We start from the raw sequence: 16,787 nt of genomic DNA on the forward strand, positions 1-16,787 counted from the left end.
AACAATGGGAATGGGGCTTTCCTGGTGGCTCAGTGGTAAAGAATCTGCCTGCAATGCAGGAGATCTGGGTTCTATCCCTGGGTCGAGAAGATCCCCTCGAGAATGGAATGACTACCCAACTCACAGTATTCTGGCCCGGAGAATCCCTTAGACAGAGGAGCCTGGCGGGCTACAGTCCATACGGCTGCAAAGAGTTGGACATAACTGAGCGACTAACTCTCTCACTCAGCAATGGGCATACAGTATTTTGAAGGATCATAGAAAAGAGTTCTCTTTATTTGCTGGAGGGAGATGGTGATGGTCCTACCAGTGGCATTCAACCAGAAGTCAGTGATTTTCCACCCCAGATCCTGGGAGAATGAGGAATAAAAGCGCCTTCCTTCAAAACTAGGCTTGATAGCCAAGCAAGCACATACTGTTTGCTCTCACTGAGGTCAGTGTGTAGACATTTTAGTTAGTGTGTGCTGGTGGCCAGTCCAGTTGGTATATGCAGCTTGGTTAGTGTACTTATATGGGGGAAAATATTAGCTAATAAAGTCAATACTGCTGTGGCCAGGATATGACTCATACAAATTAGTGATCTCCAAAGTGGGCTGATATCCAAGGTGACTTACTGGAGTGTGGGAAGAAAACATTAGGGCTTCTGTTACTATTATTTTTAATTTTGATTTCTTAAATTTATGCTTCATCGTCCATAATATTTAAATGGTCTATGTTTGTTAACATGTAAATATACGTCTAAGAGAAGGAAATGGCAACCCACTCCAGTAATCTTGCCTGGAGAGTCCCATGGACAGAGGAGCCTGGTGGGCTACTGTTCATGGGATTGCAGAGAGTCAGATACGATAAGCACACACATACATATATTATATTTATGTAGTAAAAAATATTCCTGATGAGAGAACATGATAATTAAAGTTTGGAGACTTCTACTGTAGTGGACAAAGTCATCTCACCTCAACTTTTATTAGGGATCAGGTGGACAGAGAGTGCAGACTTGGAGTGAAGATGCACAGCACACTGTAAAGAAAGCAGGAAGAAGTGCAGGCTCAGCACGGTGTAATACAATAAAGTATCACAGTGCAGAGGGGAAAAAATACCAATGAATGTAATCTAGAGGTTCTCTTCATTTTATTTAAAAATAAGTCAATAAATATCAAGTAATATTTTAATTAAAAACACTATTTAATAAAAGACTTGCATGTGAAGTTGACTTCCAAAGGCAGCTCTGGGTAAAGACTATCCCTGGGTGGATCTGATATTTTCTCTCTATAGTGGTTATGCTGGCATTAAACCCATATACTTTGATAAGCAGGACTTATTGTTTCCTGTAATACTTTATAATATTAAAACAATTGCATTTTTCTTATTTTTAAAATGTCTTAATCAGATTTTGTATTCATGGCCAGGGTAGAGAAGAACACTTTAATTGATTTAATGGTAATTCTGTTTAATGTTTCTGCCGGTTTTTCTGCATTTAGTAGTGGCCATTCCTGTGTTATAAACATCGTGGTGTGCTTATTTGATTAAGGACTCTGGATTGAAGCGCTTCAGCTGGTGAGACATTGGCAAGGCATATGGGCACGTGCAGGCATCTAGACAGAGATTGGCAAACTTTTTCTGTGAAGGGCCAGATAGTAGATATTTTAGGCTTTGTAGGCCAGATGGTCTCTGTTGCTACTACTCAACTGTTCTTGTAGCATGTAAGCAGTCTTAGATATAAGTAAACAAATGGGTGTAGCTGTGTTCCAATAAAACTTCATTTACACAAACACACAATAGGCTACAGGTTTATGGAGCCCTGATCTAGATTAACCATATCAATATGGTTCTCAATTCAAGAACACAGTTGCTACAAATTAAGAGAGAAGTTAATTGCTTGAAACTTAGAATGCATTGTAGAAACAACATGAGAAACAGAAGCAGCCTATTTTATCTTTTATGTAGTTGAACTGTTGTTCAGTTGCTCTGTCGTATCCTACTCTGCGACACCATGGACTGCAGTGCACCAGGCTTTGCTGTCCTTCATCTCCTGAAGCTTGCTCAAACTCATGTCCATTGAGTCAGTGATGCCATCCAACCATCTCATCCTCTGTCATCCCCTTCTTCTCCTGCCTTCAGTCTTTCCCAGCACCAGGATCTTTTCTAATGAGTCAGCTCTTCACATCAGGTGGCCAAAGTGTTGGAGCTTCTGCTTTAGCATCAGTCCTTCCAGTGAATATTCAGGATTGATTTCCTTCAGGATTAACTGGTTTGATCTTCTTTCAGTTCAAGGGACTCTCAAGAGTCTTTTCCAACACCACAGTTCAAAAGCATCAATTCTTTGGCCCTCAGCTTTCTTTATGGTCCAACTCTCACATCCATACATGACTACCGGAGAAACCATAGCTTTGACTAGACGGACCTTTGTCGGCAAAATGATGTCTGTGCTATGGGCCTTGGTCCTGTAGTGTATGCTACCTAATTTTTAAAAATCTCAACCCATCTGGAATGTATAGACGTTAAGAGTAAGAGGTGAAGAAATAGATTGGAAACTAGGTGTTTGTGGTCAGAGTGTGACCTTGGAGCGCAAGACTTCTGAATTTTAGAAGAACAGTTCCAGGTTGTGAAGATGTCCAAAGTGTGTAATCGGAGTGCTTTGTTCAAGTGGCATAAAGATGAAGATTCTTTCAGCTGGAGAAGAGATCAGGAACTCCTTCATTATTGTGGAAGTGGTAGGAGTTTTCCTCCTTTTTCTCCTAACTCTTGATGATAAGAAAGGATTTTCCATCCCTTTTGTCTTGGTTTGTGTCAGCACCCCGCTTATTTCTAATAGAGCGAAAATGGCAAAAAGGAAACCTCTTTGCAGTAAGTAGAGGTAAAGATAAGCTCTTGGTAGGTGCTTTTGTTAGGGATGGGGATGAAGGTAGAGAAGAATTTCAGGTGAGTAGCGTTTTCTCTTGGAGAAAGCAATGGCACCCCACTCCAGTACTCTCACCTGGAAAATCCATGGACGGAGGAGCCTGGTAGGCTACAGTCCATGGGGTCGCTACGAGTTGGACACGACTGAGTGACTTCACTTTCACTTTTCACTTTCATGCATTGGAGAAGGAAATGGCAACCCACTCCAGTGTTCTTGCCTGGAGAATCCCGGGGACAGGGGAGCCTGGTGGGCTGCCGTCTATGGGGTCGCACAGAGTCGGACACAACTGAGGTGACTTAGCAGCAGCAGCAGCAGCAGCAGCATTTTCTCTTAAGTCTGTGTAATTGTGCCTCTGAAGATGAAGAGGGTGGGACAGAGTAGGTAGGTTTCATGTGCTCTTGTGCAGCTGAGGTGGGGGAATATAACAGTTCTTTTGCATGACCTTTTATGGGTGGTAGGTAAGGGTTATAGTGGTAACTCCTACAGTATGTGTTTCTTTAGAGGAGGGAGAATATATTTTAAACTAAGGGGAAGAAGTTTCCGAACATAGCACAGGACTGGGTTAGTTTGAGTGGGTGGGTGATAGAGAAACAGAGAGGTTTTGGGGAAAGAAGTCCCAAGTAGCAGTAGATTTCCTCATATGCAGTTCAGGAGGGATATTCCTAACTAGGAAGTTAGAGTGCATGCATGCTTAGTTGCTAAGTCGTGTCCAACTCTTTGCAGAAGATAGATTATACTGTAGATAATAGTTGCAAAGGACTGTTGCTGAAGCTGAAGCTCCAATACTTCAGCCACCTGACTTGAAGAGCTGACTCATTGGTAAAGACCTTGATGCTAGGGAGGACTGGAGGTAAAAGGAGAAGAAGGTGACAGAGGATGAGATGGTTAGATAGCGTCACTGACTCAATGGACATGAATTTGAGCAAACTCTGGGAAACAGTGGAGGACCAAGGAGCCTGGGATGCTATAGTCCATGGGGTTGCAAAGAGTCGGACATGGCTTAACGACTGAATAGCAACAACAACAACAGCAGTTGCAAAGTTGCCTGTTCTTAAACTTCCAGATTTATTTTCTTACTTTTAATAAAAGAGCTGCACATTTCTTGACTATTAAGGTATTTTTTTGAATATGTTATACTTCTCTTCTTCCATTAGAGAAAAAATGGGAAAAGTGGCTGTGTAGGGTCATGGAACAAATTAGGATTCCTTTAAAATTGACTCTCTGAGGCTCTAAACTGTTATCAACAGGCGTGATTTATGTCTGATAATTTGTATCATTAGGTTCAGCCCCAGTTTGGGATTTTTGCAGTTTAAATTGTAGCAATATTTTGATTTTAAGGGTTTGTTACACTATCAGAAACTAGGGAGAAGGATTTCTTAATGGACCCCACTGATGGATCCAAGCCTTGTTTAAATCCAGAGGAAATTTTTATAGCGAATTTCCTCTTTTATTCACTTGATTTTTGAGAGAATGGAAATAATATATGACTTTGAAGTTGTGATAGTAAAATTTCTAAATATTTATTGATATTCTCTATTTGTCAAGACATCATTTTCCTGTTTCCATCTTTCATCAGCTGTTTGTCTTGATTTCCTTTAGCATTTTTGAGTATATTTAGAATACTTGATTTAAGTGTTTGTCTAACAAATACAATTTCTGTGTTTGTTCAAGAACAGTATCTGTTAATTTCTCCTGTGAATGGCTAAACTTTCGTCTTTCTTTATGCTTCGTGATTTATGTTGAGACTGGGCATTGGATTATTTTAACGTGATAACTCTAGAAATTGAGTTCTTTCCCCCTTTCAGGGTTTGTTTTACGTGGTTGTAGATGTGTATTTGTTCAATGACTTTTCTAAACTACTTTTTGTAATGACTGTACTCTTCATTGTGTATGGTTTCTAAAGTCGCTGTTCCTTAGTTTATGGTAAGCTAGTGTTTTGACATCGGAGAAGGCAATGGCACCCCACTCCAGTACTCTTGCCTGGAAAATCCCATGGACGGAGGAGCCTGGTAGGCTGCAGTCCATGGGGTCGCTAAGAGTCGGACACGACTGAGCGACTTCACTTTCACCTTTCACTTTCATGCATTGGAGAAGGAAATGGCAACCCACTCCAGTGTTCTTGCCTGGAGAATCCCAGGGACAGGGGAGCCTGGTGGGCTGCCGTCTTTGGGGTCGCACAGAGTCGGACATGACTGAAGCGACTTAGCAGCAGCAGCAGTGTTTTGACATAGATTTCCTAAAGTGTCCAACATCAAGAAAAAATAAAGAACTCTCTTGCTGTGTACAGATGAACTCTGTTTGGACACTCCTGCAGTGCTTGGCCAGGTGGTTTATGACTCTGCCTTAGCCTTCACTTCCTTCTTGCTCTGAGTCTAAAAATCAGCCAGAGGTGGAAGTGTAGAGTCTCTTCAAGTCTTTTCTGAGCTTGCAGTATAAGAAAAGTCTCCCTGAGCATGCATGTGGCTTCCCAAATTCCCAAGTCAAATAATTGATTTTGAAATTTTTAATATATATGTTTAGAGCTATAAATTTCTTTCTGAATAGTGATTGAGCTTCATCTTATAAATTTTGATATGATGTGGTTTTAGTATTAACAATTAATTTTTTTTTTTGTAATTGTCCTTGAGACTTACTAGTCTGTTTAACTGCCAAACATTTGGGGATTTTAAATTTATTTGTTTTTGGTCACTATATATATATACGGCTGCCAGTAATTACATGGCTTTTGAATGCATGGCTCCTATAGCCAGCTGTCATTGATTTAATCATTTCTGCTGTTACTTGTTTGTGACTTAAGAACAAGTATAGGCATGCTGCTGCTGCTAAGTCGCTTCAGTTGTGTCTGACTCTGTGCAACCCCATAGATGGCAGCCCACCAGGCTCTGCCATCCTTGGGATTCTCCAGGCAAGAACACTGGAGTGGGTTGCCATTTCCTTCTCCAATGCATGAAAGTAAAAATGAAGTCACTCAGTCGTGTCTGACTCTTCACAACCCTGTGGACTATAGCCCACTAGGCTCCTCCATCCATGGGATTTTCCAGGCAAGAGTACTGGAGTGGGTTGCCATTGCCTTCTCTGAAGTATAGGCATACCTCAGAGATATTGTGGGCTCTGTTCCAGACTACCACAATAAAGCCAATATTGCAGTAAAGCAAGTCACATGAAAATTTTGGTTTCTAAAACCAAAGTTGAGCACATGCAGTATATTTGGGAGATTTAGGGACACTGATACAAGTGATGCAAGACGAGAGAAGAAGCTAGTAAAAAAGGTATATTAGCAAGTCAGGTGCCACATTGGGTGACTGGAGCCAAATCCCACAAGGAAGTGCACTTCATTATTATGCCAGCAAAGAGGTAAGGAAGCCTGGAGTTTTTCCAGGTCATTCAGTGGCCAAGGCCCACTCTGGGAGGATGTTGATTCACAGGTACTTTCAGCCCACCACAGGCACAGGAAGAGTGGGTTTTAGTAGATAGAGGGAGCCCTTCAATATAGATGCAGGTGCTGCCGTCTATAGGGTCGCACAGAGTCGGACACGACTGCTGTGACTTAGCAGCAGCAGCTGGCCTGGAAAAGACAGACTCGAGTGTATGGAAATGATAAGAGAATATGGTTAATGCTGACACTGTTGGCTACTATGTATGATATGTCTATTTTCAGCTATGTAAGATAATTTCAGATTACTTTGTAAAGTTATTGTACTGATTTATTCTGTGAGAATTCTTTATATCCACATCCTTGCCAGTATTTGGTATTATTAATCTTTCTAATTTTAGCCATCCTGTTTGGTGCATAGTGGTATGCTATTGTGATTTAAATTTGCATACCCTTTATTATTGTTGGTTTGTTTGGGTCCCGATGGCTCAGTGGGTAAAGAATCTGCCTGCCATGCAGGAGACAAAGGAAATGTGGGTTCCATCCCTGGGATGGGAAGATACCCTGGAGGAGGAAATGGCAACCCACTCCAGTATTCTTGCCTGGAAAATCCCATGGACAGAGGCGCCTGGAGGGCTTCAGTCCATGGGTCGCAAAGAGTCAAACATGACTGAGCGACTAACACTAACTAACTTGGGTCCAATCAGGAAAGAGAATCACAGAGTAATTTTAGTAGGAAAAGCTTAATATAAAGGATTATAGACTGTAACACAGATTGGAGCAATGAGAAATTGGCTGCTGTTGTTCAGTGACTCAGTCGTGTCTGATTCTTCGTGATCCCATGGACTGCAGCACGCCAGGCTTCTCTGTCCTTCACTATCTCTTGGAGTTTGCTCAAACTCATGTCCATTGAGTCTGTGATGCCATCCAACCATCTCATCCTCTATCATCCCCTTCTCCTCTTGCCCTCAATCTTTCCCAGCATCAGGGTCTTTTCCAAGAAATAAAGAGAACTCTGCAGGATATGGAAATAGTAAGATACAAGGATCAGTGCCTACCACGTTATGTCTGAGATAGAGCACATAAGTGAGAGTCCCTGGAACCTGGCCTGAGATCCAGACCTTTTTGGGAGAGCAAACTTGGCTTATTGTTTGGCTGAAAAGTCACTGGAAAGCTCTACCTGTGAAACTTGCTTGACATTTGCCCTTTGTACCTTGCTGTGGTTACTTATAGGATGCTGGGGAAAGCTTTTCACGGAGTGGTGTCTCCCTGGAGGTGCTCCTCTGCAGAACTACCTGAGGGGAAGTGCTGGGGGTCCTGTTGGTGGCTGGGTGCTGGTGGCCATCGGGCACTGTAGGAGCCCAGTGCTGCAGAAGCCGGCAAGGTGCAGGAGCTTGTTGTGTGAGTACATTGGAACCTAGGAGGCAGATCTCTTTCCTTCTGCAGTCTCCAATGTGCTCTGTTGAGAAAGCCTGCAGGCTTAGAATCCTGCCATCTGGAAAAAAAAATTGTTCAAAGGGCCTAGATCCATTTTCACAGAGTAGGCAAAATTTTGAAGTGGGAGTCAATGGATAACTGATACAGTCTGCCCTTTAATTAGCTTCTTCTGTATGCATCCTTCTAAACACATATGAAGTCCCCAACAACCAACAAAGCTGTGTTTCTACCTAAGAATATATACTTTTTCTAAGTGAAGAAGTTCTCATCTTTTGTCCAAAACAAGGAAACAGTTTCCAGAGTCATTGTATCCATCACTGGTTGTATTACTTGCTCTTCATATTCAGTCATAGGCACACATTAACTAAAGTCTAAATTGTAAAGTTAACTTACAGCAACTTGTAAATAAAAATATAGAGGAGAGAGAAGATGTGGGGGTGTGTGTATCAAATAGACACTATTCAAAGCTGTTAGGATACTTAATGTGTTTAATTCAGTTCAGTCACTTAGTCATGTCTGACTCTTTGCGACCCCATGGACTGCAGCATGCCACGCTTTCCTGTCCATCACCAACTCCTGGAGCTTGCTCAAACTTATGTCCATAGAGTCAGTGATGCCATTCAGCCATCTCATCCTCTGTCATCCCTTTCTCCTCCTGCCTTCAGTCTTTCCCAGCATCAGGGTCTGTTTCAGTGAGTCACTTCTTCGCATCAGGTGGCCAAAGTATTGGAGGGAGTTTCAGCTTCAGCGTCAGTCCTTCCAGTGAATATTCAGGACTGATTTCCTTTAGGATGGAAACCTTTAGGATCGAACCTTTAGGATGGTTCCATCTCTTTGCAGTCCAAGGGACTCTCAAGAGTCTTCTTCAACACCATAGTTCAAAAGCATCAATTCTTCAGCACTCAGCTTTCTTTATGGTCCAACTCTTACATCCATACATGACTACTGGAAAACCCATAGCTTTGACTAGACGGACTTTCGTTGGCAAAGTAATGTCTCTGCTTTTTAATATGCAGTCTAGGTTGGTCATAGCTTTTCTTCCAAGGAGCAAGCACCTTTTAATTTCATGGCTGCTTTCACCATGTGCAGTGATTTTGGAGCCCCCCAAGATAAAGTCTCTCACTGTTTCCATTATTTCCCCATCTATTTGCCATGAAGTGATGGGACCAGATGCCATGATCTTAGTTTTCGGAATGTTGAGCTTTAAGCCAGATTATTCACTCTCCTCTTTTACTTTCATCAAGAACATGTTTAGTTCTTCTTTACTTTCTGCCATAAGGGAGATGTCATCTGCATATCTGAGGTTATTAATATTTTTCCCAGCAGTCTTGATTCCAGCTTGTGCTTCACCCAGCCCAGCATTTCGCATGATGTACTCTGCATATAAGTTAAATAAGCAGGGTGACAATATACAGCCTTGACGTACTCCTTTTCCTATTTGGAACCAGTCTGTTGTTCCATGTCCAGTTCTAACTGTTGCTTCTTTATCTGCATACAGATTTCTCAGGACGCAGGGCAGGTGGTCTGATATTCCTGTCTCTTTAAGAATTTTACACAGTTTGTTGTGATCCACATAGTCAAAGACTTTGGCGTAGTCAATAAAGCAGAAGTAGATGTTTTTCTGGAACTCTCTTGCTTTTTCTGTGATCCAACAGATGTTGGCAATTTGATTTCTGATTCCTCTGCCTTTTTAAAATCCAGCTTGAACATCTGGAAGTTCACGATTCATGTACTGTTGAAGCCTAGCTTGGAGAATTTTGAGCATTACTTTGGTAGTGTGTGAGATGAGTGCCATTGTGCAGTAGTTTGAGCATTCTTTGGCATTGCCTTTCTTTGGAGTTGAAATGAAAACTGACCTTTTCGAGTCCTGTGGCCACTGCTGAGTTTTCCAAATTTGCTGGCCTGTTGAGTGCAGCACTTTCACAGCATCATCTTTTAGGATTTGAAATAGCTCAACTCGAATTCTATGACCTCCACTAGCTTTGTTCGTAGTGCTGCTTCCTAAGGCCCACTTGACTTCCCATTCCAGGATGTCTGGCTCTAGGTGAGTGATCACACCCTCATGGTTATCTGGGTTTAATGTGTTATTTAATGTGTTAAAAGACCATAATTGATGTATATTATTTTGTTCTTCCAGTCCCCATTCCATATTTCTCCTGCCCTTGGCTAGGATTTCATCTTCTCGGAGTTTTGCTTGTTGGAGTGACTCACACTCAATGGGTTGAACCCTCAATCATCCTGCTGTAGTCTGGATATTTTCTTATGGACCTGTCTTCTAGATTGCTCATCCTATTTCAGCTGTGTTTAATATATTTAATGCAATGAACATGAACTTGGGCAAGCTCCAGGAGATGGTGAGGGACAGGAAGGCCTGGTGTGCTGCAGTCCATGGGGTCACAAAGAGTTGGACATGACTGGACGACTGAACAACAATAATAGCAACAACATCAACAATGTGTTGTTAAAACTGTCCATAAGATTCTTAATTTTGATTAATATAGTTTTCATAATTAGAATTTCCATTAGTTTTCAAACATACTGTTATTTTTTATGGCTTCAATTAACTTCCAAAATTTTAAATCTTGTCTGTTGTCTTTTTGAACTTAGTAAATCATGTTTATTATGTAGGGCACATCTGATAATCTCCACATATTGGGAATTCTTCAGATCTCTTTCTGAAGCTATTCTGTTGGTTGTTATTTTGTTGTCTTCTATCTTCATATACCTGATTATCTTTGATTATGCTGCTGCTGCTGCTGCTAAGTCGCTTCAGTCGTGTCCGACTCTGTGTGACCCCATAGACGGCAGCCCACCAGGCTCCCCTGTCCCTGGGATTCTCCAGGCAAGAACACTGGAGTGGGTTGCCATTTCCTTCTGCAATGCATGAAAGTGAAAAGTGAAAGTGAAGTCGCTCAGTCGTGTCCAACTCCTAGCGACCCATGGACTGCAGCCTACCAGGCCCCTCCATCCATGGGATTTTCCAGGCAAGAGTACTGGAGTGGGTTGCCATTGCCTTCTCCGGCTGCTGACCTAACAAGTGACAATTTTATTTATAAAATGGGCCTAACAGTCTACAACTTCACTTAAGAATAAGTAAAAGAACAAACATGAACTTGTCTGGAGACAAGAAATATACACTAGATACATTTAAAACGATATAAATTCTCATGTACCTGTCATCTTTCCTTGGGTACACTTATCTAACTGCTTTTACTGGTGTCCTTGGGTACACTAGCTGTATATATAAGATTTATATGAAAATGGAAAACACCAAACAAGTCAAGTAATTGCTTTGGGGGCAAAGTTGATGAGATCTTTATGATGAAAATAACCTTACAATATATTTCTGTTAGATTCCCATGAAATGCTTATAGTAGACATCTTATTTGAAAAATTACTGCTGGGAATAAGTTGAGGACTGGGATCATGTTATCTTTTTATAGAGAACGTTTTTGTATCTTCTGTTAGGAGACTTGGCCTAATACACTGTGGCCTATAGCCCACCAGGTTCCTCTGTCCACAGGGTTTTCCAGGCAAGAATACTGAAATGGGTTGCCATTTCCTTCTCCAAATAGTAGTTCTAGTCTCACCTTAAGCCGGTGGTAGGTCTCGGAGTTTTCTGCCATCCCGATGACTTGTAGCTGGGTTGCAGTCCATGCAGATTTCGTTTCTGGTTCATCTTCACCCTTCTAGCAAATCATCATGTCCTAGATCAGAGTGCCATGCTGTTTATTCGAGCCCCTACTTTTGTAGGTTATTGCCTCCAACTTTTGTCCCCCTCCCTCCTTGAGGCTGCTGAAAGCACTCTCTGCCTTTTGGCAGTCTCTAATAAATATATGAAATTCTCCATAGCAAAAGTCACTCTGGATGCCCAGTTCTTAAAGAATTTGCAACTTCTGGATCTTAGCTTAGTAGATCTTAACCATTCTGTTACTTATAAGATTTAAAAATTGTTCTTTTAGCTTTTTCAGTTATCTTCAGTGGAAGTTTGTTTGAATTACTTCATCTGGAGCTATTATTGGAAGTGACAAATCAGGACAAGTTATTTAACCTGTTATTAAAAATGTACTTCAGTTTTCTTATCTGTAGTATGGGATTAATAATGTTTACTATCTCGTGGAGTTTTTGAGATTTTTAAGTGAGGTAAAATTGTGTGCTTCGGAGAAGGCAGTGGCACCCCACTCCAGTACTCTTGCCTGGAAAGTCCCATGGACCGAGGAGCCTAGTAGGCTGCATTCCATGGGGTCGCTAGGAGTCGGACATGACTGAGCGACTTCACTTTCACTTTTCACTTTCATGCATTGGAGAAGGAAATGGCAACCCACTCCAGTGTTCTTGCCTGGAGAATCCCAGGGACGGGAGAGCCTGATGGGCTGCCGTCTATGGGGTCACACAGAGTCGGACACGACTGAAGTGACCTCGCAACAGCAGCAGCATTGTGTGCTTACAGTAACACCTGATACGTAGGAAATTTAGTGTTAGATTAATTTGAGAACCCTGGAGTTTTCCAAGCATGAATTAGCCCCTTTTTTTGCCCAAAGTAATTTTCAGGGATTCTGAAAGATTTATAAGTAACATTTATATTAATTGATCTTTATGTCAATGCTGGTTTAGGTAAATGAAGCTTTTTTCCCCCCTAATGTTTTTAATACTCACTGCTATAAGGAGAATTTAATATTGCCTTAAACTAGATAATGACCCTGGTATCTTTGTGTACATGTATATATATGTGTGTGTGTATATCTATATGTGAATGTATAAAGACCGATAAGCCCCAGGGTGTGTTTCTGTGTTGTGTGTGCGTGAGCTAAGTCGATTTAGTCATGTCCAACTCTTTGCCACCCTGTGGACTGTAGCCTGCCAGGCTCCTCTGTCCATGGGATTCTCAAGGCAAGAATACTAGAGTGGGTTGCCATGCCTTCCTCCAGGGGATCTTCCCTACCCAGGAATCAAATCTGCGTCTCTTATGTCTTCTGCAGTGGCAGGAGGGTTCTTTACCACTAGCGCCACGTGGGAAGCCTGTGTGTATGTGTGTGCCTATATAAATATATAAAGGCTAAATGGAAAGATATCTTAATTATTTAAAACATTGTCTTTTCTTTATAAAATAAATGGACTGGAGCTAAGAACAACATGAAGTAGAATTGGGTTATTCTTTAAATATTTTAAAAGTCTGAAAATCTGAAGCTTTTCTAATTATCTTTTTCTTTTTTGTGTTTAAAATAGTGGATAATTAAAAACCCCTTGATTTACCCTATTTTTAAAATTGAGTTCTTGGACTAGGTAGAAAGTAGGCAAAAGAAAATGATATAAAAACAGGTAGCTGAATTCAGTCAAGTCTGGTGATAGCTACTTTGCAGTCCTGCTGCATGAAAACAAATAGAGCTAACAGTGTAACCTCCCCCCAAAGCGCTAGGTACATACACTGTTTCTCTGCTCCATAGATCTGCATCTTTCAAATGCATTTGATCTTTCTTTTGCCTCCATCTAATTTTTGTGCAGAGGAAGTGTTACTGAATTCATTTTGCATCAGCATGGAACCCATCTGTATAATATTCAGTCTTTCAGTGTGTTTCTCCAGTTTGTAAAATGCAACAATCATATAAAAACTTAAAGAAATTAAAAAAACAAGTTTTTTTTGAGATTTAGAGAGATAAATGGCAATTTGAAAATTTTCTTAAGTTGTAAACAAGTTCTCCTTTTTGGAAGCTTGGATTAGTGTCTTTAAATGTTTTATGCTATTATAGGTATTCATTTTTGTGATTTTGTTTTCTAGGTTAACAGAACCTTCTGGATATTTAACAGATGGTCCAATTAACTATAAATATAAAACTAAATGTACATGGCTAATTGAAGGCTAGTAAGTATACAATTTGGGTTAAATTAATTTATTCTGCAGTGATAAATGCTTACCAATATAGAACATTATAAAGGTATAACAGCTTAAAAGTTACATATTCTGTTGCTTATTGTTGGAAAACATTATTCATTATATTTTAAAATGGGATTTATAAATTTTAGATATCATGTTTACTATAAATTACAATACCCTTGTGACAGTAGTTTAATTTTTGCATATATTTTATTTTTAAGTTCTGTCACTATGGCATTAAATAAAGTATGCATTTTTGGCTTATTTTAAATAGCTTGTTTTAGACTTTGAAGACTCCATAGAAAGTATAAAAATATTCCATGCTGAATTATGCCATTTGTTCATACTGTTCATCATCTTAGTTCTAAGGGTGTTAAAAAAGAACATTTTGTAAAAGAGTTAATTGTCGTTTTAGAGGCATTTTTCAATAATTAGGTTGTGACTGAATTTATCTATTTAAACATATGAATGAATCATAGATGAATTGATATTAGTTATTTTTTAACTGTTTTATGATTTTTAAAGAGTCTGGAAAACTGGGTATTTGTTGTTGTTGTTACTTTAAAAGCTTTTTTAAACTTTAGAGTTATTAATTCCCTGGGAACCTATGGTCTCCTTTATTTGTTAACAAATGGCAGTGTATCATACTGAGATGTTTTGATTAAATTTGAAGACCTTATTAGTACCTGTAGTTAAAGGTTGATAGAAATACGAATAGTCTTGAGTGCTGAATTTAAAAATCAACTTTAGTTAAGTACAATTTGAATATATATTAAGTGTACATGTCAATAAAGTTTCAATGAAGTTTACAGTTTATGTATCTCTACCTTAAGACATAGAACATTTCCTGTTGATTAAATTTTTAGAAAAGGATGATGCATGCCTATGGCTGGTTAATAGATTTTGAAGTTGTATGTCTTTTTACAAATTGCATATGACTGCTTATCAATCTTTTATACTGATGACTTAGGGATTTATAGCTAAATTTCTGTAAATAGATTTTTAATAAAATATTGTAAGATTTCTTCAGATCATGCTTTACATATTACATATTAATTTTTAAATATTTTAATTTTTTTCAGTCCAAATGCAGTGTTAAGATTAAGATTCAATCATTTTGCTACAGAATGTAGCTGGGATCATATGTATGTCTATGATGGAGATTCAATATATGCACCTTTAATAGCTGTACTTAGGTGAGTAGTTTTGTTTAATTGGTGAACTTATAGTCAGTTGTAGAAAAGTAACTGTATAGTTTATTAATTTAAAATATATACTCATCTGTACTTCAAAAATAAATTTAGCATAGATATTGGTGGCTAAATTTCAAAGCTGGTATAAGACTGTTGATACTATGTCAACTTAGGTGTATGTATAATAATGTAAACATTGATATAACAAAGATAAATAAGTACTGTCTCAGAAATATAGATTCATATTTTTATTTTTTATGTTTTTAATTAATGTTTGTATAGTATGTATTTTTACCCTTTTACTTTCAACTATATCATTATAAACAGTATAAGTTTCTTGTCAGCAGTGCATAGTTGGGTCATGTTTTTGTGTGTGTGTTTTTTTTTTTTAACTTTGTGTATGTTTTCAGAACTGCCTATATGGATAGGTTAACGTGAGTTCTAACTGACAAAGAAATTAATAGATGTGTGTTTTTTTTTTTAAGAAAATTAAAATTTATTTTTTCTGGCTTTATTGAGATATAATTGACATACTGTGTTAATTTAAATTTATAACATGATTATATATATATATACATGAGCACACAATTATATAGTGTGTGTGTTCAGTTGCTCCATCTTGTCTTTTTGTGACCCCATGGACCGTAGCCTGCCAGGCTCCTCTGTCCATGGAATTTTCCAGGTAAGTATACTGGAGTGAGTTGCCATTTCCTTCTCTGGGAATAGACATGTATTTTATAGTTGTTTTTAATTTTAGAGAAATTATAAATTTTAAATTCTGTAAAAAAAGATTACGTTATATTTTATGTAGTGGTTTAATAAAGGTGTTTGTATTAGTTCTCATAGTTTGGAAATTTTGGTTGCTTCAAAATATATTATTGTTAGTCAGATGGTCAGACTTAATTTAAAAATTTTAAAATCACAGCATTTTCAGGATCAATTTAAAAATCTTTTTTATGTGTGTATGTACATTATTATGAAATGTTTTATGAACAGAAGAAAACATATTAGAAAAAATTTTGAGCATATAGTATAGGTTTTGTGTACAATTTAACTAGCATGATTGTTGAGTTATTCATTACACTATTCCTTACTTCTGTTGTTAACACAGTATCTCTTTAAAAAAAAATAATTTTATTTATTGATTCTTTTGTCTGTGCTGGGTCTTCACTGCTGTAGAAGCTGCTCTCTATTTGTGTGCATGGGCTTCTCATTGTGGTGCCTTCTCATGTTGCAGAGCGTGGGCTCTTGGGTGTGCAGGCTTCAGCAGCTGCAGCTCATGGGCTCAGTACTTTCGGTTCCTGGGCTCTCAAGCACAGACTCAGTAGTTGTGGCGCCTGGGCTTAGTTGCCCCAGGGCATGTGGGATCTTCCCGGACCAGGCATTGAACCCAAGTCTCCTGCATTGGCAGGCAGATTCTTTACCACTGAGCCACTGAGGATGCCCTACCCCAGTATCTTTTATATGTTCTGTCATTGTTAAAAATTTATATATGGGTAAAAGCTTACTGTTCCCTTTAACTTTTTATTTTACTTTTCTTCTTACTATTTATGTTGTCATTATCCTGTTTTATCAGGAATGTAAATTGTTATTTTTTTGGACAACCAAGGAATTGTATTTTGGAATGACTGTTTTAAAGTGACTCCTTCAGACCTTAGACACACTCTGACATTGCGATTGCTCAAGATCCTTATAGAACTTAATTTTTGAGTTGTTTGAAAGTTTTATAAAGGGTATTCTTGAGTAACCCTTCATCTAAGAATAGTAGATGGAAAATGGAGCAGAGCTTTGTGAATAATTACATTTCGATAGTTAGATAAGATCCTAGGTTCATACATTTATTTGTTGCAATTTAGATATAACTTTCCATTTCTCTAGCTTGGTCTACATTTGCTGACCATCATTTAGATGTGTGGCTTTTTATTTGTGTTTCTAGTAGTTGTGATGACTTTCTGTTAATTAACAGTGATTCATTAATGCTCTTACCAACCATTCCTTTGATACTAAAGG

General features: G+C 38.9%; 1 protein-coding gene across 5 annotated transcripts in view; it reads left to right on the forward strand.

Moving 5' to 3' along the window:
* ATRNL1 (attractin like 1) overlaps positions 1-16,787 on the forward strand; it is an 802,632-nt gene that overhangs the window by 23,487 nt on the left and 762,358 nt on the right. For all 5 annotated transcript variants that reach the window (XM_025273995.3, XM_025273996.3, XM_044935104.2 and 2 more), the window contains exons 2-3: positions 13,489-13,572; positions 14,667-14,780. In XM_025273995.3, the coding sequence (XP_025129780.3) occupies positions 13,489-13,572; positions 14,667-14,780 (198 nt within the window). The remainder of the gene's footprint in view (positions 1-13,488; positions 13,573-14,666; positions 14,781-16,787) is intronic.

The sequence above is a fragment of the Bubalus bubalis genome, chromosome 23 (genome assembly GCF_019923935.1).
Source record: "Bubalus bubalis isolate 160015118507 breed Murrah chromosome 23, NDDB_SH_1, whole genome shotgun sequence".
In the NCBI taxonomy this organism is placed as follows: Eukaryota; Metazoa; Chordata; class Mammalia; order Artiodactyla; family Bovidae; genus Bubalus; species Bubalus bubalis.